The sequence below is a fragment of the Astatotilapia calliptera genome, chromosome 1 (genome assembly GCF_900246225.1).
Source record: "Astatotilapia calliptera chromosome 1, fAstCal1.2, whole genome shotgun sequence".
Taxonomy (NCBI): Eukaryota; Metazoa; Chordata; class Actinopteri; order Cichliformes; family Cichlidae; genus Astatotilapia; species Astatotilapia calliptera.
Window position 1 is genome coordinate 35,294,578 of NC_039302.1, and position 26,798 is coordinate 35,321,375.

General features: G+C 38.7%; 1 protein-coding gene across 1 annotated transcript in view; it reads left to right on the top strand.

The window, feature by feature from the left end:
- The window catches only part of LOC113026743 (neural-cadherin), a 332,913-nt gene that overhangs the window by 140,527 nt on the left and 165,588 nt on the right, over nt 1-26,798 (top strand). The window contains exons 9-16 of the mRNA XM_026175859.1: nt 3,826-3,994; nt 4,618-4,788; nt 5,285-5,457; nt 6,825-6,992; nt 9,991-10,240; nt 15,384-15,511; nt 15,727-15,913; nt 20,276-20,419. Of these exons, the coding sequence (XP_026031644.1) occupies nt 3,826-3,994; nt 4,618-4,788; nt 5,285-5,457; nt 6,825-6,992; nt 9,991-10,240; nt 15,384-15,511; nt 15,727-15,913; nt 20,276-20,419 (1,390 nt within the window). The remainder of the gene's footprint in view (nt 1-3,825; nt 3,995-4,617; nt 4,789-5,284; nt 5,458-6,824; nt 6,993-9,990; nt 10,241-15,383; nt 15,512-15,726; nt 15,914-20,275; nt 20,420-26,798) is intronic.

The following is a 26,798-nucleotide window of genomic DNA, read 5'->3' on the forward strand; positions in this document are numbered from 1 at the left end:
AGGGAGCAGTTACCTTACAACACGCAAAGAACTGACAGCACTGAATAAATCTCTATGATGACTCCAAGAATGCATGCGGTGTTAAACAGGGAGTAGTGTTAATGTTTTAGAGTTGAATTTTAAAGTATTCACTTCCTGGGTATATACAGTATATCACCCTTCCCTCGGGAAACTCCAGATCCTCCAACACTTAAAACCGAGGACAGCAAATGATTCATAATTTAAGTGTATTCTCTGTTTTTCTTTCATATTTAGCAGATCCTGCACATTTTATAGCAAAAAGACATGTCTCTAAAAGCATTTTGAGAGGAAAAAAGAACACAGTGCCATAAATGTTATGCACAAACTCTTCTGCTGTTCCTCTTGGCAGTTTTATCTGCAGGGAATTATTGCTGTAATAGCTCCGACATGGGTGTCATAACTGTTTCTGTTTAGTTGCCTGCTATTTTATTTTCAGATCTCTGTTTGTCACGACATATGGTTGAATAGTCCAAAAAATTACCTCCTACCTCTTTTTCCTAATCACATTACCTTGATCTCAGTGCAAAACATCAAGGTGACAGGGAATCTATAAGTTGTACCTTGGGAAAAGAGAAGTGTGCTGTGCAGAGAATCCAACAGCAATTATAATAGAATCTTTAGAAATATAATGTTGGAGCTTGTCTACATTGAAAGTAAATGTTCGGAATATTTTTATGTCCATCTTTGATCCAGTTCAGTTCATCTCTCTTTCAAAAGATACTCCAAACACACAGGCACACAGATGATGTGCAATCAAAAAGTTCTGTTACTGTAACAAAAGAAAGCCTTATTAAAATTCCCTCTTTGTTCTTAAAGGTCTAAAGTCTTTTGAAACCATACACCACCCTCGGAATTTCTGCTACGTTTGCATCGATCCTGAAGTCCTATTTGGACTTACACATGTGTCTTTTCAGTTTCTGTTCATTGATCTCAAGCTTGCACGGAAACATTAACTTTGGTATCAAACTGACCTGTCTTTCATATTATGACTCATACATCTGTTGTCAGAAGTTTACATCCATTCATCGTGGGCATCAATGTCATGGTAATGTGTGGCTAATTTTAATCTCTTTGAACTCTTCTTTTTCCAAGGTGGAATGATTTTATAGCATACATCTTTAACGAGTTGCACAAGTTTTGGGGATTTGGGAATTTATTGGGGATTTTCAATAGGGCTGGGTATCGTCACTGATTTCTAGAATCGATTCAATTCCGATTCACAAGGTCCCAAATCGATTCGATCCACGATTTAATTCGATTCGATTCGATTTAAATCTGGGAAATTTTGACAGTCAGAAGTATAATTCAGATCAGAACATTTACATATTTTTGTATCTATAAAAAGGAAGCTGACACTCGCAAGACTTTATCCAAGGTGTGAGCATCACAGCAGATGCCTTTGTGTCAAAGTAGCTGAGGATAAAACACAGAAAAACATGAAGGTTTTCCTGGCCTGGGATTTTATAAAAATATTCTGCAGTACATCAAAAACGAAAGAAAACCATTAATTAATGAACATTACCTCTGACGTTACAGCGGTTTTATTAGACACACGGCTAAGCATTTTGCATTTTGAATAATATTAAAAAGTTTAAATTTGTTCAGTATTGAACAGCAGAAATGAGGTTTTCTTTTCGGAAGAATGTAAAAGGGAAAAAAACAGCGGCCGACAGCGCTGTAAACAACAGTAGACTTGTGCGTAACAAGCAAGCGAATAATGAAGAAAGCGAAACTGTTCGAGAGAGGGGGGAGAGAGGGGGAGGGAGAGAGGGAGAGAGGGAGAGAGAGAGAGCTGCGCATCGCAATGGAAGCAAAACAGAGTGAATTCATGACGATGTTTATGTGAAGCGTTTGGATCTTCTTTTGCTGCTGATTCGGTCAATATTGTTTGGAGAGAGATCAAACTAACAGCTTTAGAATCAGCGCATAAAGGGCGTGAACACAAAGCGCGGACCCGGATCAGCGAGCTGTCGGCTTTCAGCCCCGACTGTGAGAAAGGCGACATCTAACTGATTCTGATCCTCGGGTCGCGCTGTGTGTTTAAGTCTATGTGCAGAATCCCTGTACCTGCTCTCATTTACTGTTTGGTGGTTCTTGAAATTTTGTGAGATGTCACCAGAGATTCTGGCATTTCGGACAAAATAAATTTATATTAAAAAATCGATTCAGGATTTTAATGAATCGATTTTACGTTATCCAAGCCAGAATCGATTTTAATCGATGAATCGATTATAAAAACCCACCCCTAATTTTCAACAATGGGAAAGTCCATGGAACTCAGTGAAGATTAGGAACTGTAGATTTATACATGTCGGGAAGGTTTCTTTGAGTCATTTCTAAACAACTGCGGATTCCAAGATCATAATCTCAAACAACTGTTCAACAGTACAAATTTTTGGGATGTGTCTACTTTGCCAATATATGGACGAAAACCATAACTGCCAGCCTCAGATGAAAGGAAAATGGTTGGGATGTTCAGGAACAACCCAGAAGCCACTAAGGCTCAAGCCTGCCATGGTAACTGCTGGAAGGTTTCACCAAGTTTGCAGCGACCCACATGGACAACCAAATGCCTGTACATATTCTACCAAGAAGAGGGGTCAAATATCCAGGCAGAATTATCTCAATAGCTTGCTTGTAGCTACAAAAAGTGTGTGGTTGAGGCCTGTCTTGCTAAAGGCCATTTAACCAAAGATTAGTGTTGGTGTATGTACATATTTGAGCCTTTATGTATACTTTTGTCCCATTTTATACGTAAGTACTGTACATCCAATTTTTGTTGTCTTAAAGTAATTTAAGATGCATGCTGAACAATTATTTCACCCCGGAAAAAGAAAAGTTCAAAGAAATCTCCATAAGTCCCAAATAGCCGTGACGTTCCTCCCCAGTGTATGTAAACCTTTATTGTAACTTAGTCTAAAGAGCTTAGAAAGAAAGCGACTTAGACTGCCATGATGGATAACTGAGAACCTACACAGACATCTTATGATTTCTTGTTCCCTGAAAGTCTTTAGTGCATGAGTCCCATGTCCAAGCCCAAAGAATTCCATTTCAGATTAGCAGCATGATGGCATTTCTTCCCCAGAACCCACTGGGTGTTTTTTTGTTTTGTTTTTTCACCCCACCATGAATGTGTCGTCAAGGGTCAGACTGTCAGGCCTACAGAGCATTTAAAACACATTTGTTGTTGTTGTTTTTTAATTCACATTGTAGGGTCAGTGTTTTGATAGACCGTAGGATATCTAGGGCACTCCTGGCGTTGGTCACTACGAGGCTTCCAGGGCGTGACCCACACATGTTGGGAGTGCTGGGTTCTCCGTATATGGACGTTTTTTGTGTTTTCTGTTTCCTTGAACGCTGCTGAAGGCTCTTAGCAGTAAACATGCACACTGTACACCAAAAAAATCACCTTTTTCAAAACACAAAAGCAACAACCAACACATTGCTAAACTGCTTTTGAGAGCGTTTGCCTAATGGCATCTGAGATTTGTTCCACCACCCCGGTATCAACCACTTCCGCTTTAAATAGGTTAAGCAAAAGCTGATATTTTTTAAAGAAAAAGAAAACTTGCTGGGCACAGGCTTCCCACTTTCTTTCCTGTGGTTATTTTCAACATTACACTTTTTGTCCCCCAGTAAAAGACTACTGTAGTAATTTTAAATCTGTCCTTTCAACATTTAACTTCCCACACACCTTTGCTGACTGTTTGGATGGAATGGCGTATTGATCTAAGTTTCTTCACACTTTCACTCCTGTGGTCTTCTCTTCCTCCCACCTGTCCTCCCTGCCTCACTCATTCTCAGTGTCAGCAGTACCGTGAGAGCACATCCGTCCTGGAGAACCAGCCAGCGGGGACGTTTGTTCTGCAGGTTCATGCTGTGGATGCTGACGAAGGCTCCAATGGCAGGGTCACATATGGCTTCATGCACAAAGACTCTACTGTGCCTGCATTTAGTATACACCCAGAAACCGGTACGGAAACATACAAGCACTCGTGTGCACACACATACACATACAGAACAACACATAGGCTTTTATCCCACGTGGATAATATTTTACAACATGTTCCTTTCAGTCTGTCAGTCTGTGGTCGATATTGTGCAGGGAATAAATGGGAAAAGTGCTGGACATGAGCCACTTTGGGTTTTTGATTATTAAGCTTATTTCAGGCACGTTTCAGCTTGATTCATTATATATAAAAAATAGTATCTGCAGATTGGACTGAATTGTTATGCAGCTTTACCTGTAGTTGAGCTAAAAGTTATCATGCATTAATATGTTTATATATTATGGAGCTTTTTATTCAGTAGCAACAGTAGAGCATGAGATATTGTAAATTACATTGCTAAAAATTATTTCTAAAATAAATAATAAAGACAATTCTCTTTGGACTTGACAATAACTACTCTTGAAAAAGTCTCATTTTCTTTCATAATGTGCCTCTCATCTTCCCTACTGTGTTTAAAGTTTAGCTTCGAGGCAGGCAGAGGCAATCATTTTAGCGTTAAATTACAAGTACTCTGGGGGACATGAGACCAAGCAGTGTTTGCTATGATTCAGCTATCTGATCGACCTTGTTATCTCTGTCTTTCTAGGAGTAATTGTGACGGCCAGGAAATTTGACCGCGAACGGCAAAGGGAGTACGCGGTGACAGTGACTGCCACTGACCAGGCGGCTGACCCGCTGATTGGCATTTGTCAGCTGAACATTCTCATTCTGGACCAGAATGACAACAGTCCCAAGTTTGAGAACCTCAGATACGAGTGTCAGTAGATATTAGCTCGACCTGCTGCATCGCAGAATGAAAGCACATGCATATAGATTAAAAACAAGATTTAAAAAACAAACAAACATTCTCCCTATTTTGACAAGAAAAACTGACGCTAATGAGCTAACAGTGTTGGTGTTAGTATTCCTATGATGGCAGAATTTTTAGTATTACAGAATTGGAGCTCTTTACTAATTGCTCATGTATTCAGTTTTTCATGTCACTGGGGAATTTCTTTTGTCTTTGTTTTCTGCTTTCTGTTGTTGGTTGTTTAAGCTTCATATTTGTTGTCAAATTGCTGAATTCCTTTCTTAATTAGTTTTGTTTACTAAAGTTTGTCTACAGTTTTTATTGTTTTTTTGTTTTTTTATTGTTTCAAGTTCGAGTTTCTCTCTTGCCTCTGTGCTGATGGATGCAATATCAAAGACTACAAATTAAGGTCTCTTGAGCCACTGAATTGCAAAGCACTCTTATTCTTATTCTTCTCCTACAGACTTCCTCCGTGAGGATACTATGATTGGAACTAGTTTCTTACGGGTGGCGGCTCACGACGATGACTTTGGGACCAATGCAGCCATCACATACTCCATGTCTAATGAGCAGCCAGAGTACCTAAGGGTCAACCCACTGACAGGCTGGGTGTACGTTAACCAACCCATCTCGCAGGTACACTTTAGCTATGTTCTGGATACCATTTGCTCTTTTTTAAAAGGCTTAACGCGTACAGTTTTCCGTTCCTATGGAAGTCCATAATGAGATTCCAGATGCATAACAAACACATGAATAACCTGTGCAGCTACTTATCTTGCAGGATTCCTTGGAGCTTCAAGCTCAAGCTATTCTAAATGATAGAAAAACTCTGAAATTGTGAGACTTCCTTTAATAATTCTACTGGAGAACTATAAAAAAGGCAGCAGGGAACTTCAGATTTTAACTAAACTAAGCTACTTCTCCCAGTATCCAAGTACATTTGCATTCCAGCCCTTTATTTGTTGACCGTGAGGGGGCAGAAGTCCTGTGGCCAGCAGCAGACCGCAGCCCGCGAATGTGATAATGTCTTCACTAAGGCCTTTTTCTTTGCCTGCAGGAGAATTTCTGTTATTTCTCTCACTTCACTGCTTCTGCCTGCTTCACTGCCAACAAGAAAAACAATCTTGGTGGGAACATGAACAAGCAATAGAGGAAATTGCCACGTAGCCTGTGCAAAACAAGTCTGCACCTCAGATGAGTGCTGTAGTGATAAAAGCCCCAAAATCAGCGGTGAACCATCTTCCAGTGCCAAGACGAATGAATGTTTGTAACCTCTGCACCTTGCATCTTATACTGACCTCTGGAACCAAGCCAGTATTTTTGGTTTCACTGGATTGTTCGCCAGAACATGGCCCTGTTTGAAAATATAAACTTCTTTTCCTACTAATGAGTACAAATGAACAGATCCAGGCAATGCCTACATGCTTACTTCTTCATCATTTGCCAGCATGACAGCCTCAGTGTCTTAATTGCTGAGAGCAAAGATTGAAATAAAAAGTGCTTTTTTTGTAACTGCAATAAATATTGCTATTGGAAAAGCTTTTATTTCACTCAGAATTATGAAATTACAACTTGCCCATAACATCCACAACTTCCCCAAATAATGACAGCTCATTCACACTGGGGTTACAGAGTATTGTTACGTTTTTTCTCTTTACTTGCCAGAACAGATCATTTCCTCTGATTGCAGTGGATAAAGCTAATTGCTCTTGTAAGGGTTGCAAAACTCCATTCCCCTCCGTTGCTCGACAATGAGCCATGCCCTTCAATCAATACACTTATCTTTAAGTATGTTTACCCGAATGCAGCTTACCGTCGATTTCATCCTGCACTGAAGTGTGGAAAATGGATTGGTTGCCGAAATCAGTTTGATCTAGTTTCACATTGTTCTTCCGTCTGTAAGGAAGCCACGATTACGCACCCCTCGGTCCCACTGAATACAACATCTTGTGACTTTCTCTCCCCCTTCTCATCTTTTTGCCTGTGTGGACTTCTTTCCACAGAGGACCTACATTACCAGAGACATTGTGGCTACAGATGGAGGAAACAGGAGCAGTTCAGTGGAGCTGGCTGTTACCATCACCAATGTGAAGAACCAGCCTCCACAGTGGGAAAAAGACAACTACAACGTAGTCATACCAGAAAACACCGTCCGGGACACACCCATCGTGGTATGTTGCTCCGGGGTTGCACAGAAAAATATGGGTTTGAATTCAGTTCAGTGCAAATTTATTTATACATTAGCAATTCTCACCAGTTGCTTTGGGGCTCTCTATATGTAAGGTAAAGATGAAGAGGTGAAGACAAGCTAATATTGGAGAAACATGAGCTCTCTTTCTAGTCTCTGGTACAGCACAACAGATAAATCGGCCTTAAGCTTGAAGAAGTGTGCTCTGCTTTTCAACCAGTGTGGATAAAGCTGAATGGGGAATGTAGTCTTTGCCCCTCCCTCATTACCACTATAAAATGCCCCATATTTCTTGAGATATGAATGTGTGTAGCTGTGTCATGCATTTCCTACAAAAGACAACTTGAATGAAAAAAAAATGTTAAAGAGATGGTTGTCTTTATTTGTGGTGAACGAATGCACCAGAATAAACAGTTGCAGCATTAAACTTGAGAGAGATTTAATGAATGAAGCTATAACCAGACATACAATATGCAAAATAAATTAGTTGATACTGTGTAATCTAATCACTAAAAAGTAATGGACTGGCTTTTATATAGTTTTATAGTTTTCTACTCTTACTGAATAATAAAAGCACTTTCTACTACTCGCTTTATCACACATGTATTCATACTGAGCTTTATTCTGTTCCTCTAAACACACACAGACACACACACGCTCATTCTGATGGATGCCCAAGGAGACTTGCACATGCAGAACGGAGGAGTCAGGCTTCCTCCAGAGCACACAAATAGATTAGATCAGTACTTACACAGTATGTTTTTATATATATGAATTGTGTTGTGTTTATGTCAAGTACATGTTATGTGGGATATGTACATGTATGTAAAAGATGCACTTGACATGCCATGAATCCATATTTATATGTTAATAATTTTATTTTTCTTTGTTTGAAGGAGTACTTACTTTGATTTTAAAATTAAACGTTTTTGTTTTTTGTCTTTTTTTGTTTTAAACTCATCTAGTGTCTAATTGGCAGTCGGGCTGTTCCTGCTCGTTTTTCGGGGGCAATTATCACATGTATAATGCTTGTGTTTTCAGATTCTTTCTGTACACAAAGCCCTGCTACACTGTAATCCATTTTTCATGGTAACAATTTTTTCAAAAAGTTTTAGTGGGGATTTTCTCAGCGGGCTTTTTACTTTGGTCTTCAATAATAAAGGAGTTATGTGGAAATACTGCTTTTATGCACAAGTATAAACTGGAGAAACTGGAGAAAAAAAGGCCCAGTTTTAGTAAAAATAAAGATTAAAGATTGTACAGACTATGAAACAACATAAAAAAAAACCATTGTTTGGCATCGTGGCATCGAGCTTAAAAACATATTATGCAAAGTTTGTGGATTATTGCTGACCAAAGATGTTTGTTGCATGTTAATCCTGATGTTATCCCTTCCTAAACGTGTCTGAAGAGAAGAGCAGAGGCCCGTTTTGTGTCGGTCTTCCCTCACAATCTTTTTACAGCTTTGATGTGTTTTTAAGGCATTCAGTCGGTCTTAATGGCGAGCAACAACAAAAGAGTGTAACTGTGTAGGAAGTGTGTGGGATGCCAGTGCAGCTACAGGTTTAGGAACCGCAGCTACAGAAAAATGCAGACATTCAAAAGACCCTTAAATCTGTTGATTCATTGCTTGTGTGGTTCAGATGTATCCTGTCAACAGCACTTTGTTATTTATGGACATGGCTTTTCATGCCATTAACAGTATTTTCTAAGAGTCTCTTGGAAGCAGTTTAATCCATTAAAGTTTATGATGAATATTCAAACTCAAAGGGTTGAAATAAAAAGACATGGGAGAATACTTTATACGGCACTGTGTGTGTTTAATTGTGTTTGTTCGAGATGCTGATAAAGGGAAGCACACAGAGCGCGGTCCCTGCGGTATGGAGTATAAATTGAGATGGCAGATCAGTGTTGATTTGAGCAAAGATAAAATGACTCTCGGTGGGTTGTTAAATCTCTGCCATGGACATTTTGAGTTTTTATGTCCTAAATCGGGGCATATAGTAGTCAGACATGTTTGCTAGTTCCGCATGCCTCGCAGGGTGTCTCATTATTGTAGCTGCCATGCTCTGCAGGTTGAATGGATACAGCTAGGTCACCCATAGGCAAGCCGCATCGTGCCCGAAATGGCATTTTTGATTTTAATTGGGGTGTATGTGGCATCAGCTTTGAATAGTTTCTCCTTAATTAGTTTATGGAGAAAGCAGAATGAAGAGCAGAGTGTTTCCCTTTCATCCCACAACATTTCAGCGGGTTGTTGTCTAGTGTAACAGTTTGAGACTTTCTATTATTTTAGTGTTCATTATTATGGGCTGTAAAAGGCTTTTTTCCCATTTGGGCAGATCGTTTTCCCCCTATTTGTAATGCACCCTTCAATTGGAGCTCAGCAGTAGCTCTTTACACTTCCCTTCCTGTCCTGAGGGTCACTGCTGGAATTTAGCATTTTTCCAGCTCTCAGAGTTCATAATTGGAAACATGTAAAAAATTTGCCAAATGCAAATTGCTGTTGGTTTTCTGGATTTCTGTGCTGTTGGTCATCTCTCAGGTAGAATCGTTATGGGTGACTTCCAAATATGAGAAAATGAGAACGACACGTGGAGGCAAATAAACCCAAACCTTGTTGTGGGTATTAAATGTGAATTCAGTCGTTTATTTGGTAAGACAACTTCCAGGGAGTCAGAGTAACTCATTTATAGTGACACTTTATCTAATGGGAACAAGGAGAAAAAAAGAAGTTCATTAAATCATTTATTGTGCAGTTTATTGAGTTTTCTGAGGAACCACTAGTGGACTTTGACCATTTCAAAGACTTCTTCCCAGACATGGATGAAGGCTACACTAAAATTCCTTCTGTGGAGATTTTAATATTTATGTGACAGCCCCTCTGTGGTGGTGTCATGCAGACAAAAAAGTGAGGAATCCCATTGTTTTGATATTTTGCCTTTATTGTTTCCCTCTTTTCTTATCTTTGTTCCAAAAAGACCATCAAAGCCACTTCACCTCTTGGAGATCCCAGAGTAACTTATAATTTGGAGGATGGCATGGTCCCAGAGACCAACATGCCAGTGCGCTTTTACTTGACCCCCAACCGAGAGGATGGTTCGGCATCTATCCTGGTGGCAGAGCCCCTGGACTATGAGACCACCAAGAACTTCATGCTGAGGGTTCGAGCTCAGAATGTTGCTGCTGTACCACTGGCTGCCTTCACGACAGTCTATGTCAATGTCACTGGTAAGCCCTCTTTTATTCACGCTTTCTTTTTGTAATTTAGAATCTCCAAATGTAACATGTTTCATTTGATATCTCATGGAAATTGTCACAACAGTCGCCCTGTGGAATAATTTAGCCTTCCATGTGTCACATTTTATTTATTAAAACTTACTGTTTTATCAATAGATGCCTTTAATAAATGCCCGTTAAGTGAACAGTAAACATAAGCAAAACAATGTTGTTAAAACATGGTATGATTAAAGGTACAAGGACAATGTCACACAGATGCATTAAATCAGAAGCAGGTAAGAATTTAGCGAGAGGAAGTTCAGCAAAGGAATGAATTTCTGTTCTGTGACAAAACAAAAAAATGCCAGTCGAGTCGTTTTTTTTGGTCAGGCTGCGTAAAATAAGCTCCAAACAGAATTAATTTCTCGAGTTTTCAAGATACAGAAAAATAAAATCAAGAAAATACTTGATAATAAGCGTCATTATGCATCTTTGGGAAATAAGTCCAAATAACTCCAAAAGTATCTTCTTTTCTAACTTACCATCAACACAATTGATAACATTACTAGTAATTTCATCAGTTATTAGTTACACAGTCATTTGTTTGCAATAAAATAACTTAAGTTGAATTTAAGATCGCGCATGATGCCATTTAAATATCACACAGTTAGGTAATGGTATACTATACTCCTCACAGTACAGTGTGCAATGAGACAACTTGATAACTTGTAAATACAGATAGATTCTCAGCACAGTCTTTGTTTTTAAAATTATGTCAATGTAGATTTTGTCAGTCAGCATTGAACTTCCAAAAATCCAAATTTGAGCGGTGCAGGGCAGCGACCTCGTTAACGTCAACATTTCATTGTCAATTGTTATCTGACAGTAAAAAAAAGAAGAATAGAATAGAATAATACTTTAATTGTCCCACAAGGGGAGATTTGGTTGTAACAGCAGCCAGAAATAATATGTATAAATAATAAATATGTCCATAGGAACAAATGTGTTATGAAAAAATGCAGCAGAGGGAGGGGAGAGAGTAGCAAACACACATAAACAGCTTGCAGAAAGCCAGCGGTGGCACATAAAGCAATATGAGCAGCACACACCTAGTACTGCACTTAAAAATGAGTTCATGACTACTTTGCCCACACTCTGTGGCTATAGAGTCAGCACAGAACAACATGAAGGTGATGGTTTGGTCATTTGTTGGTTAAATAAGAGTTGTTTATTGTTTTACTTGCTGTCAAAGTGACCTTTTTTATAATTTACCAGAGCCATAATGTTTCTGTTAAACCCAGCAGCCTCTTTTAACACTAAAAAAGTGAAGAATGCGGTGTCGCTGTATGACTCTGATGTTTAGTTAATGTGTTACAATACCAGTCGCACAAACTAAACTGAGGCGGAAACAGGTTGTGTATTTGATAGTGAACAGTTAGTTGCAGCTCTACATGCATGTTGCTGATAAAACATGTTTTCTTTTGAGCATTCTCACCTTCTGTGGTATGCTTTGACTCAGTACAGTAGAAAAGTTCAGTTCAGATTATTATTGTTGTCTTGTTAGTCAGCATTGATCTGTTGTTGTACTGGTCCTTTCTAAATTGAGGCCACAGAAGAAAATAAAGACTGAATAGAGATGGCAGGGCAGCCGAAGTCTGCCAACTGAGCTCCAATTTTCCAGTAGAGTTGTTTAAAACTACACAAATCCAAATTATTTTGAAGAATTTGACAGCTTTTGGGAGTGAGCATAGATATATACATATATATGCTTAACCCCAGTGCCTCGCTGCCACTGCAGATCTCACCCTGTCACTCAAAGCTCACATTTTCCAATGAAAGGTCACTCTTCTCTATCATTTTTATTCTACCATTATTAGTTTGGTCTGTTGCAGTTAATAGTAATGCCCTGCTGACCAGACACGAGCTATGAATTCCCTTGTAACATGCATGCATGAACACACACACACACATATGCACACATACACATACTCCATTTCGAACTGGTCTTAATCCAGTAAGAAATAATTAATTCTCACAGACCCTCTCTTTCTTTTTCCCGACTTTCCTCTTCTCTTTTCGCTCACCCCTCCTTCCCCTTATCTGTCTTAATAAGAAAGCTCTTCGACTTCTCCAGAGGCAGTCAGTCTGAGGAAGTGAGGGAGGTCTAATGGATTTAAGGCCCCATTTTTAATTCATAGATTAAGACATTTGCTGAGAAGAAAGGAGAAAGAAAAAAGGTATATGAAGCAGCATTAGATTTAATGCGTGGCTCTGTTCAAGTCATTTCTGTAATGCTTTTGGTCTTAAATCAGCTGTGTTAAAATCTGGCTTCCGCTGTTGAGGAAAACGTAAGCTCTCGTCCTCCTCACTGGTTCTTGGTACTGCCTGCGTTTCAACTTTTGGCTTATAACTTTCTGTCTTTCTTTTTGTTATGGTTCAAGGTAAGTGATGTGAAAAAAAAGCCCAGTTTTTTTGTCCAGTATTGAGCGCTCTAATGCACGCTTTGATCCTCATTTTGTCCCAAACTGGGGAAAAATAGTTGCGATATCGAAAACTGTGCAAAGACATAATTGGTTGCTGTTACAGTAAATATAAAGACTAGCATGATTTCGCCACTTTATGTCCCACTGTGCTGATACTCATCCCTTATGATGATGAGAATTGGTTGAAAGCAGTTACTTTGCAAACCAGTTGTTTCATTTTTGTTTTTTAGAAGATTTTATGGCATCATAATCATGCGAGATTTGCCAGTCTTTAAGCTGTGAGCTTACAGTGAGCTTACAGAGAAACCACAGATGGTTTGGGTAAATTGGCATACTTGACTCGTAATTTGCTTACTTTCAAAGCCCCTCAGACTGCAGCTTGTTTTTCCTTTTCAGTGCTTTCTGTGTTTTGTGTTTCATTGATCCAGTAGGTTGAAGTTAGTCTTCATCTAGTCACCTGTCAGATATTGCTTGCCCTTTTCCATTTTCCAGATGGTCCTTTGTAAGAAAACACTTGGCACCAAAGGGCAGTCAAACCAAATCCTCATCTGACTGGTTTTTGGGTTTTTTCAGTTTTCATGACTTTATATTATGTTTGCATTATAAAGTGGAAAAGAGCCACTTTGGTGAGATGCTTCAGGTAACAAACCAAACAGCACTGCACAGGGGTTTCTAATACTCTGATAGAAGTTATCACAGATGCACTTATTTTAGATTTGTCACAATGATTAAAATGTGTTTTATTTTATTTCTTTCTTTTTACAGATGTTTAAAAACAAAGTGACCTTTTTCTCTTCACTTTTGTCTATAGCAGCAGTGCTTTGCAGCAGCCTGTTAATAGCAATGCGAATTGTGGAAAAAAATCAAGCTAATTACAGAGCAAAATAAAATGAAGTTCTAATTGCAAACAGATTGTTTGAAAGTTTGTTGCATGTGGCTCCATGTGACCTGACACTGACACGAAGGCTGCTTTATTGTGCTGGAGCTAAAGTGGTTCTAACACAAATTCCATTTACAAGTGATCAAAATTTATAGAGTATTTCTGAACATCTGGGGTTTTTTGTTTTATTAAAAAAAGAAGCATATAAGTGTAGGTTTAAAAGATCTTAATTGTACAAATAAATGTAAAGCAACCAGGAGAGGAAGAATATGCTCTGTGCATTTGGTGCTGCCCAGAAACACTGCTGCCAAACTGCAGTCAAACGCTAACATGTGGAAAGTAGGAAACGAAAAGTAGTGAAAGAAGCCATCTATGTCCACTGTGAGCGACCATCTTTGAACAGAGGCGGGGGTTTACGACACCAACTCTCTGCCATCTATAATCCAGTTTTGAGATCCCTCCCCAGACGCCTTAACGCCCACTCACATCCTGGGCCATCTGACCTCAGGAATTCGCATGATGAGGTGGGGCCAGGTTTCACAATGAACACACCCGAAACTCTGGCTGATTGGGACCCACACCCAGTTTCACACCTTGGCTCAGGCGGGATCAGGAGGATCATCAGGGGGTCCTTTTGTCCCTCTGTGGGGGGAAACTCCCACTAGGTTTAAATCTGGGACTCTCCACCATTTGACCTTAGAACTGAAGAAGCTTCTCGGATGAGAGGTGAAACGTATTTAAGCAACTTAAAGAAGTCCAGACGCTTTTCTTTGCAAGCTCCTTTGACTACGATGACCTGGATGACTGAGAACCTTCACAGACATGAAACGAAAAGTATTTTTGCCAGTGAATCACCAGTTGAATAAATATAATTAGAATAAAATTACTGTTGTTTCTTTAGTTGTTTTTGAAGGAGAAAAAGGAGCTTAAGTTATTGTAAGCAGGTGAGGATGTCAGAGGTCTGTTGTGCTCATTTCCAGCTCTACATTTCCTTTTTTTAGACTCAAGTAGCTTTGCATGACTTGCTGTACATAATAAACATAGTTTATCTTACACTGAGTGCTGCTGTAGCAGTTCATCTCGTTTGAACCAAGATTTTTTTGTTTTGTTTTAAACTTCTGTGACTTTTATGCTATATATAGATATTGTTATACCCAGGGCTGCACATAAGTGGTCCGCAAGTGCGCGTTCGCTGTCAAAATAAAAGACGAGCACCAGATAAGACGTTGCAACGCGCATTTGCGTACATAAGATTTTCTGGAGGAGGACGGACATTTGCTCAGAACTCTTAAAGATGTCGAAGAAGCAAGCTCCGTAAGCAATTACTTTGGTGTTCCTCCACCGCAAAAGAAGAGCATATTCCCGGAAATTCAGAGAATATGCGCTTCTTTTGCGGTTTGAACTCCTTCTGACGTTTCTTTGGCGGTGGGGGAACACCAAAGTAATTGCTTACAGAGCTTGCTTCTTCGACATCTTTAAGAGTTCTGAGCAAATGTCCGTCCTCCTCCAGAAAATCTTACGTACGCAAATGCGTGTTGCAACTTCTTATCTGGTGCGCGTCTTTTATTTTGACAGCGAACGCGCACCTGTGGAACACTTATGTGCAGCCCTGGTTACACCTTCTTTCTTCCTCTGAAGCAGCAGTGATAATCAGTGTGAAAAGTAAGACTAGCTTGTCCCCTTCAGAAAGCCCATCGCTTATCTGTGACATTTCTGTTAAATCCAGTAGATCTCAAATGGAGAAGCATTTTTATTTAACTCTGAGCACTATCTGTATTTCTTCCCTCTCCAGATGTAAATGACAACGTCCCTTTTTTTACTTCATCCATCTATGAGGCCTCGGTCACTGAAGGAGCAGAGTCGGGAGCTTTGGTTTTCCAGGTTTCAGCTAATGACCTGGATTTGGGCCCCAATGGCAAGGTGAGAACAAATCCACACGTTTACACACAAATCATTGTAAAGAGTAATGATGCATCCTTGGTTGAAATGAATGTTTTTGAATTTCTGCTCTGTATTATTTTCATTCTGCTTTTCATTATTCAAGAGGTCTTCTTCCTTGCTGTGCAAATTTGCACTAATTAACTCAGTTTTAGCATCTGGCCTTCTGTATAATTGTGTCTGCCCCCACCTCCCAGATCTCTTACTCCCTGCTGGAGGATCGCAGTGGGGACCATCAGTATTTCCGTATCGACCCAGAGCTGGGGTTCATCTACACTCAGGCCGTATTTGACCGTGAGACCAAAAGCTCGTACCTGTTGGAGGTTCAGTCTGTAGATGGATGGGAGTCAGCGCGGCCCGGCAAGCATGGGCAGCCCAACTCTGGTAAATAAGACCAACACTACACAGAACATCTTGTAACTGGATCTATAACTAAGTTGTGATTCCTGTTGTGTTTTTGCTAAGTTTCTTCAGTACTGAGCCTGACTCTTAATAACAACAATTATATAAAGCTGCCAGGTAGGACCTAGGTTTAATTCCTTCAGCTGTCCACTAGTCTAGTTATGATATGCACAACGGAGAAAATCATTTGAATGTAATATTTTGCAGGTTTTAGTTAAATTGTTAGTATGTGTGACAATTTCATTTTGGAGAAAGAAAATGTGCATTTTTTTTTATTGGATAAAATGGATATTAACAAAGTTTATCTTTGAGGACATAATTTGCAGTTGAAAAGAGGTGATCAATCGCAATCTATGGTATTGCAATACTCAACATATTGCAAAATGTTAAGAATCACAATAATATTGTACTGAAGTGACAATATCACATCATTCGGGGTCTGTTTAGTCCCACCTGTACTGTTAGCATTGACTGTAATACTGCTAAGAAATGTTTGTTGCACTGAATGAAGAGCAGGTGAAACAACATTACACCAGGAAAAGTGTTTAGTCAGAACCTATTTATGCTAATGACTTTTATATAACCTGCGTGAGCTCAGATTGTAGAAATGCAAACCTATCGATGTAATGGATATGAGTCGTAATCTACTTTGCGTTTGTGTAGCGATGGTGGCTCCTCATATAGTGACTGCAAAATAGAGCGAGCACAGAGGAGGAGACGGCTGCAGATAGCTGCTCCGTACTCTTCAGTCTGAAGCTCCAAATCTTCATTGAAGGCAGCAGTAATCTCTGTTTTCCTTTCTGTCGCTTTCCCACATCTGCTCATCTCTCTCTTCGAAAGGACCAAAGGCCACCTTTCTCTTTCCATCTTTCTCTCTTGCACCCCGTCTCCCTCCATCTCTCTATTTCTCTCTCATTTGCTGCCAGATGAAATGCATACATGCGCTGGCTGAATATAGACGCGAAGAAACGAACAGATGTTGAGACAGATGGGTGGATGGAGAGAGGTGTTGAAAAACAGCAAAAACACACCAGGATGTATTTTTAATAAATATGATCATAGATTATTAACAGACCCTCTCTCTCGGTCTGACTCACTGACATTTGTGGCAACGTAAACAGAAGTTAAATATTAAGAAGAGGAGAGGCGGCAGGAAAGCTGCCAGAGTTATTTATTTGTTTCTGTCATATTAATAATAAATGAGGTGGCATGAAGGAGGATGGATGACAGGCAAATTAACAGATACTTATCACTGATGCAAACACCCACAAGTGAATGTAACAGAGACTTAAAGTGGGAGGAGCTCTGGTTCCACATGATTTTCTTCTGGGAAAAAAAACATGCGACTGACAGTGGAAGCACTTCTCGCCATCAAAATTCTGGAGGCGCCATGAGTGTTAGTCTACTTACTTTTTCTCTAAAAAAGTAATCCTGTTACTTTACTGATTACTTATTTTCAAAAGCAATTAGTTACTTAGTTACTTTTTAAAATCATTATACACAACCTGAATGCGTAATAAAGCAACAGACCTTTCAGCCCAATTCTATTTTTTCATCATATAAAATTGAATCAAATGGAAAGCCTCTTTTTAGAAATTGTTTTATGAGTTTTAATCTTTTATTTTTTTCACATTGCATTAAGCAAAAATTGCATCATATGCAACAGTCTTTGACTTGAAGAAATTCTATAACTTTTAATCCTATTTTCTGCATATTTCAGCATATAAAATAAAATAATGTTTCGTGTTTACACTCTTTCAAATAGATGCAAGTAAAACACAGCAAAAAATAAATAAAATCAAAGACTCAGCGGCACTAAGTCCTGTTGCTCTTAAATTTATTTTCACTTGTTTAGCAGGAGTGGGGCAGGTGGAGCTTTGCCGAGTGCAGCAGCGGTCTGTCAGTGGGGGGATCCGGGGGTTTCTCTGTGAATTTCACATTCCCGTGGCAGCTTGCTCTGTACTTGCTCGGATTTGAAGTTTAAATTTTCACTGTAGAAAGAAGTTTTCTTCCCATGCAGGCTGTACAGCGGATGCTAATGTTTTGGTCACTTTTTATGGTCTAAAACTTAAATTAATGTAAGTACATCCACTCTTTGGATTACAGTAACGCTTTACTTGTAACTGCCAGCAAGGCAGATTTTTATTTGGATAGACATATGCAAAATGAAAGATACATTTCTCAGTAGCAAAGATGGTTTAAACCAGGGGTGTCCCACTCCAGGCCTTGAGGGCCGGTGTCCTGCAGGTTTTAGATGTGTCCTTAATCCAACACAAAATTATAAATGGCTAAATTACCTTCTCAACATGTCTTGAAGTTCTCCAGAGGCCTGAAACTAATCATTTGCTTCAGGTGTGTTGACCCAGGGTGATATCTAAAACCTGCAGGACACCGGCCCTTGAGGCCTGGAGTTGGACACACCTGGTTTAAATGAAAAGTGTCACATTAGTGATCATATTGGACATTATTTAACGGATAAAGGTTCATTCTCACAGAAAATATAGACTTGAGAAAAGTATTTGGTCCCGAATAAATAAATAAATAGTGTAGGCTCTTGTACAATCATATTTTGGGAAGGAAAAAGGTCTTATAGTCAGGATCTAGAAAAGTGTGGAAGTGCCTTTAGCTAACTTGATCTCTGACCTCAGTAAACATTTTACTGATGATTTTATTGCCTTTATTATGAGTTTTAAGTGCAACTGAAGACAGCATGATGTTCATTTCATAATTTTAGATCTCAATTAGATTAAAAGCAGGCTATGTTTTAGGGAACAGGTAGCTTTGAGTTTCAGGCCCATACATTGCTTATCCTGTCCTTTGGCAGTTCAGTCCCTGGCTGTTCCAGTCTGCATGCCAAAGTATTCTTGGGTGAGACACTGAACTCCAGTTTGCTGTCTGATGCAGCCATCAGAGTGTGCGTATTGGATAGAAAGCACTTAGGTAGAGCATAGGTTAAAAAAAAAAAAAAAGAGCTTAAATGAATGGGTGAAAGAGGCAAGTTGTATAAAGTTCTTTGAGTGCTCAAGTAGAATATGCATTTTTATACATTCAGTAGTCAAAAAAGTCAATTTATGACTGCTGAAAAGACAAGAGCATTAACAAGCCTTAATGTGGACTCAGTGTAACTCATCTCAACTGGAATTACAAGGAATTACAGTGCTTCCTCTGGTCCTCAGAGAAATTCAGCCATAGTCACAAGTACAATCTATGGCTTAGAGCAAAAAGCAGCTTTGAATGATTAGATTGGTGGATGTTCGGAATAAGCTTTATATAAGATAGAAAAAGGAGCTTATATTGCTTCCCCCTCTAAATTGTGGCTTTGGTGTAGTAGTACATCATCCATCCATCCATCCGTCTTCTTCCACTTGTTCCATTCAGGGTCTCTGCTGGTCTGGAGTCTGTCCAGCTGTCATTGGCTAACAAGTGGGATGCTATGTAATGTTATGTTTTGTAAAAGAGTTTTATCACTTTTATACCAGTGAAGACTTTTAGCATTTCAGGTAAGCAAGGTCAGCATATCGGGTAGCAACATCATCCCAGCACACATAAATTGCTTTGCAACACCAAGAGATGTTGCAAACTAGAGACAACAGACAGTCAATTAGTCAGAAAGGATAATTCTGATTAACACTGTTTTCAGAGGCACAAAGCTGCTACTCGCAACTCGTGTTGGGGTGGATTTGGGTTCATAGTTTTAACACATGCATGGCACGAAAGTGTGAAAACATGGATGAGTGGGCATCATTAACAGATGAGAGGGAGGATAAGGGGATGACTGCTACATCTGCTTTTCCACTTCCTGTATTCATGTTTCGCCTCTTCTTACCTTTTTCTCTCCGACAGACTCCGACACTTGAAAAGCTCTGGCATCTGTGACTTGCTTTGTTATAGCTCCAAGGGCTGCATTAGCTTGCTATTTGTGCCGCGAACTGTATACCAACTCTTCCACCCTGGTTTAAATATTTTATCTCATCTTAAAGCTGTATTGCAAATTATGCTCGTTTTGATACAGATATCAAAGGAAATATGGTGTGTTGGGTTGCTCAACTGCTGAGCGTTACACTGATCCCCCCAGGGTGCTTCATACTCTGCTTCAGCCTGTGGTTGCATGCTGTAAAGAAGCAGAACCAGCTGAATTTACCAGTAACACAGAGTGAAAATGTGGAGACAGATGGCAGATATAAAAGCACCGGAAAGACAACAATTATATATATTGTGAATGCATGAAGAAAAGTCTACCTTTTTATCTGCATCACTGCAAATGATAGTTTCCTTTTAAAAAGGTGATGGAATAAGAACAGCCTCATCTTAATAATAGTGTCTCTGTCTTACTTTTTTTTCCAGACACAGCATACGTACGCATTTTTATTAGCGACGTCAACGATAACAAGCCGGAGTTTGCACAGGCCTCCTATGAGGTCGATGTGGATGAGGACGCTGATGTGGGCTTTGCCATTCTCACAGTCAGCGCCAACGACGGGGACGAAGGTGGGTGGCACGGATAAAGGATTCTGTATGTACTTGTGCATTTCGGAATTTTGGGATATGTAGGAGTGATGATGGCGATGGCACTGTATGTTCAATATTGAGCACATTTTCTCCAGCTCATTGCTGAAGTGTTTTGCTTTCCCTTCACCAAAGAAAAACTTTCACCCTTCACTGCTTTTGTCTAACCCCCTATTACTTTGAGGAAAGGTTTGCAGTGTAAAACATGTAATAAAAAAAAACTGCAATACGAGAGGTTGAAACAGAAAACTGAACTCTTTTAATAAAACCTTTCAATGGTTTCAAAAAAAACCATCTTTACTGTAGTCAAGGATTCTTATTCTTACTACAGCCTTTAAATTCCTGCTATTAATTTTGTCATTTTTAAAAAGTCATCAGTGGCAAATGGGTTTTATTCTAAAATAAACACTGTTTTCATTTGAGAAGGTGGTCCTGAGTTGATGTACCAGGTACTTTTAATTCCAGACATCTTAAAGACTGGTTCATCCTTTCACTGAACTTCCCTAATTAAAACCACTAATTATGGAGCCATGTTAGGATATAAGAGCTTTCCAAAGTCCCAAAATGAAAAAATGTATCTTTGTGGGGGAACACGCCAAGAAACTCAGCTGTCATGGCCAGAGGCAAATGTCAGCTCATGACAGAAAATACAAGACCATAATTGCACTCAGGAAGAACACACATCTCTAACAGCTAATATTTAATGCATGTTTCCTGAAGTGGTAGCGACAGCAAGGAACAAAATCTACAGATTGTAAATAAAATAAAATATTAAATGCTCACTATAAGCAGCCAAAGCTATTTACAGTGGTGGGTGACTGAAACCGAGCTGAAAGAGAGTCTACGAGTCACGTTTTGACTTACTTGGGCAGAGAGAGGCGTGTGGGAAACAGTAGCTCTTTTTTGGCTATCAAAGCAGAGTGAATTAATGCCTTTGAGATAAAGAAACTGAACTGGAGTTTAAAAAATTAATAAAAAGAGCTTGTATGTAATACCGGAAAGATTCCCTCTATATTTATTTAACACTGTTTCATTTGACTTTTGAACATGAAAAGTTGAAAACTGATACATGTTCATCATCATAAGGTCAAAGGGGACCTAATTATGTTCATTTCTAGCTCCATATTTTTATTCCTGGATTCTTGGACTAGAATAGGTTTACATATCACAACTCCTTAGTTCTGAAGGGTTAGTAGTAGTACACCTGCTTTCACTTCAGGTTTCATATCGGGGGGGAATTAGAAATGATCTAGTCTTCCCTGGTCTGTCTCTCTCCATGTGTTTGCTCCATGTGTTGTCCAATTATTTGGATTTTCTCTGTATTATTGTAGGGTCCGTACCATACAGTATAAAGTGCTTTGATGCACTTTGGTGCTATATAAATAAAACTGAATTGAATTAATAAAAACTAAGCCCAAATGCAGAAGTAGTGTGTGAAAAACTGAGTACATCTCTTGATATAACAGCTTGTTCGAAACACTTTTAGTAGCAATAACTTAGAAGTAATCATCTTCTGTGTCACCACAGCATTTCAGTCGGGTTGATGTCTGGACTGGGCCTTTGCAGCACCTTGATTCATTACTTTTTCAGCCATCCAGTTAGGATTTGCTGGTTTTTGGGATTATTGGCCCATGGCATGAGCCAACTCGGGCCAAGCTTCAGCTGTCGGCCAGGTGGCCTAACATTTGACTCTAGAAGACTTTGGTATACAGATGAGTTCATGCTCAACTCAATGACTGCAAGGTGCCCAGGTCTCTGGCTGCAACACAAACCCAAATCATCACCCCTCGACCGCTGTTCTTGATGTTCTTGTTGGTGTGAGATGTTTATGCTGATATGCTGTGACTGCAAACATGGTACTGTGCATTATGTGTACTTTGGCATGCAGACCGGAACGGGCAACGATCGAATCCAACAACCTTCCCTTTAGTAGATAACTTGCTCTGCTTCCCAAACTACAGCTGCCCCAATATGATAGGGTTGTGCTGTTCCTCTGAAGTTGTATTTACCTAATTTTCAGACCTGCAAAGAAGTAGATTATTTTTATTATGTCCTGAAGAACAGAGAGAGCTGTGTATAATAGGTCCTCATTAGAGTAATAAATGCAGTTTTTGCTACCAACATGGATTTTCAGCCACCACAGGCCAATTGTATTGATTTATTTCCATATGATGAGATTAACATTGACTTTTCTTTTGTGTCCATATGTAGGGTTTCAGTTCTTTACACTTTATTTAATTCAGTTTTTACTAATGTATTAATAAGTGACAAAACTTAGTAAATACATTAGAAACATGGATATAACATAACCAACAAGACAATAAAAGCAAGCTGGCTGACTTGCTACAGTGTGACCGGTTAAACCAAGAAGAGCATAGTACTTTTAAAAATACGTCTCATGTAACTTGCATAAAGCCCTATTTTATAACTCAGTGTATTCAGTTTTGATATCTGTTTTCTGTAATAAAACTTTAAAACCGGATTTACAAATATGCCCCTGTTCATGTTACTTTTAAACAAAAAATAGTTGTTTTGAACTTTTTGAAAGGCAGAAAAATATCATCCGTCTGAGAAAAAGAAATAGAAACACAGATGCTAGAAGCTCTTTATAGCTTGTAGCAGCTATATAATAAATTTAACTTTCTTCCTTTTTAAGATCTATTGAATGACAAAGAAGATTCCAAAAATTAGAAAGGAAACCTTCAAAAGATAATGTAGAAAGAGGTGTTTATGAATATAGTATATAAACTTACCTGCGTCTGGTTTCATTTGGCCTGGAATTTGCACAGATTTATTTCTAGTGTTATTCAACAAAGAGCTTTACACTTACAAGCCACACCCACACATTGACTCACATTTCCTGCAGTTTTATTTGTGTTAGTCTGATCACTGCTCATTTGTCAGCAAGCTTCCAGCAATCTGCCACTGTTGACTCAAACAGGAAACACAACTGCTGCAACTGAACTTGCGTGCAGTGATTTTTTTTTCCACTGCAATCCAGATGTTGTAGCCAGTCTTCTGCCTTAACTGTCGTTTATAATTGCACCTGTAATTCAAATTGAATTCATAAAATGTTTCTGCCTACACTAACAGGCTCCACTTTTCACTTCTAGGCTTTTTAAAAAAAAATTGTGCACATCTGGAACATATTACGTGCCAGTTAGGGATCGCCCAGGAATCGGAAGCAGTGCCTGTGTTACAGACAAGAGGAAAATTAACTGTCAGGGCTGCATTAAAAAGGGGGGCTGACCCTTTGGGCTTCCATCATGATGCAGACCACTTCAGTTTCACTCAGCGCAGAAATGGTGTTCGTGTATTTACCAGTGGTAGTGTTTTTGCCGATAAAACGTCCAGTGAATTAAACCTGTAAGCAAGTCGCTCACAATCCTTTTTAAAAACCAAAGCTATTCACTATTTAGATTTATTTATCATTAAATAATTTTTTCTTTTCCAAAACGGTAAAAATAAGCCTTAGAGAAGTAATTTTAAATTTCTGCTCATCAGTGCTTGCCTTAATATGCACACACACACACACACACACACACACACACACACACACACACACACACACACACACAGAGCAACAGACTGCTGGAGTTCAGAATAAAGTTACCACCACAGGGAGCTGTAATGTGTGTGCATGCTTGATTTTTCTTCTTTCCTTGCGAGGAGTGCAGAATGTTAAGTTAATGAAGGAGGAAAAGAAGGAGATTGTTGAAGTGATTTCTACACTGCTGCCAGTAATGAGGACAGAACGATGCCTGTTCATATCACACAGCTAATATATAGTAGTTAGCCACAGTCATTAACAGTCCATGTAAAATAATTGCTGAAACCACTAGAGACAAGTGCAGTTTGAAGATGTAAAATGTTTGCATAGTTTCAAATGGCAATTTTGAACCTCTAGCGCACACTCTAGTTAATGACTCCTTTGATTGTCTGACATCTTTAAGAATGTTTAATTTCACTAAATAGCAAATCAAAAAGAAATAATAGCTACAAAAGTTCTTAGTGACACAAGCCCACTGGCAGTAGTACCCCCTTTTCCAACTCCACTGCAAGAACTTGAAACATCATAGTCCCTAAACTGTTTTTAAGGCCTCTTTTAGTAATTGCAGTTTTTAGGTACTTTCCCAGACTAAGAGGAAGTAATACAGTGTACGATGGCTGGCCAAATACTTGACTGCAGCAGCAGCAACTTCCATTAAATAGTGTTAAACTTGACTGAAACACTGGCCATGTTAACAAGAGCACTTACCATTCTTGGGGAAATGAAGAGGAGGAGGAAACAGGATTAGAGAGAAATAAAGGTGAATGACAAAAGGTGGCGTTTCATTACCAGCTGCAGAGTTTCTGTTTGCAGTGCAAAAGCAAAGAGAATCAAAAGGTGTAGTTTAAGGAGAACCTCCCCAGCAGTTACTTACCCCAACACTAGTTTCATCAAAGGTGATGTTTTTCTCTCTCCATGAAAGCTGAGTGCTGTTTACCTGGTGACTCGTGTCGCTGAATGTTCAATACAGCATAATTGAATATTTACTTTGATACTATTTTGTCTACATTACAATGACTTGAAAAGTTTGTTAGATCAAATATCAATTTAAAAAATCTCAAAACAAATCCCAAAATGGAAAATACTTTAAATTTGACTTTGTTTTGATTATTGTATTTGTCTAGCATAAGATTACATAACAATAAAAATAAAAATAGAAGTAGTTATGGTAGTCTATGGTATTAGACAGTGAAAAACTGTAAAAAGGCATTCATTTGAACTGCCAATAGGTCAAAAGTCAAAGTCAGCTGTATTGTCAAAGACCATATGTACAGTCATACACAGGAATTTGAAATTGCAATGCTCCCATGGCCCTCAGTGTACACTAAAACAAAAAGATAAAAATAAAATAGGAGTCTTATGTACAACACAATGAAAAGCTACATTTCTACATGATCTTCTTTGTTTTTACTTCCTTAATTAACAAATTAAGTGAATGAATTATAATAAGATGATAACATTTTGAGTAATTTAATGTTTAAGTGACCGTGAACACTTTGCTTTCAATTGTAGGGTTATTTATACCATAAATGGTTAAGTTTAAACAGGACTGCTTAACATAACTTGTAGTATTATATATGCAACTAAAATGATTTTAACAAACATATGTACTGCACTTTTAATCTGCTGTGGAAAATTGTATGAAAATGAAATAATGTTTTTAACAGCGACATATTATTTTTGTTGAATTCTGAATACGTCGGCGCTCCAAGTCTAAAATCTTTTTGTTCTTATTTCCAAAATTCTTTCTCTACCTCATTTAATCAATGCAAAGCATTTTTAATAAAATCTATTAGAAGCTGATCAACAAACGTTCCCCTAAATGCAATTACGGATAAAGCCAAGGTCTGCATCTCAATCGCTGTTGCATCTACCACCCTAATGTTAATATGAAAGGGAAAGGAGAACCCTCTGAAGACGAGATGGGATTCACAGCTTATTAATGAGATGAAAGTCAAGGAAGAGGAGAGGAGAATGCTCTAATCCAGATCGTTTTGTACCGTCTGTCTGTTTTCATTTTAAATGAGACATTAGGGGATATACGTAATTGCATCCTTTCGGTTCACTCGCATTCTCTGTTTTTTTAGTTTGTCTGAATCTCTTAAGTATTTGGAAAACCGCTGAGACCTAAAGGGGGAAAAAACACAGCAGAGGGAGTGATACAGCGGTTAAAACAAACAAACAAATGGAGAGAAAATTAATGTTTTTCCCAGCTGTGCCAATTTTAAAACTCCCATCTCCCTAGGTGCTGTATTTCACTTAAACTGTAATATGCAGACAACAAAACACAAATCGAGGAGAGACAGACGCACAAATCTGTGACTCCAGAGGATGTTTTCTGGACTTATCTTAACCTTAACTGCTTATTCCCTGATCCAAGCCTAAACCTTAAAACACATATTAACCTTGATTTAATCATTTAAATGAGATGGATTTGTTTTTGTCCCCTATTAGGAAGAAACTTATTCATAATTTAACCTAGTAAAATGATTTACGCTCCCACAAAGTGAGAAATACTTGGAGCACACAAAAAAACACAAAGACGAGTGTCAGGCCATTTTACCTGATTTGAATCCAATAGAACACCATTGGGGCAATTTGGAGAATTCCCTTATGAAGAAAGTAAAAGAGCATCAGAGAGAAGAAAAAATGCCTCTAAGGAACAGCAAAACAACTCTCCATAAATCAGTGAAACCCCTGAAAACACAAGTAAAAAATGGAACATCCACAAAGAGGACTGAGATATTTCACCGCAAATAAAGATATAAACGAATTTCTTTTGTATCTTATATTCACATAAGATTATCAGCG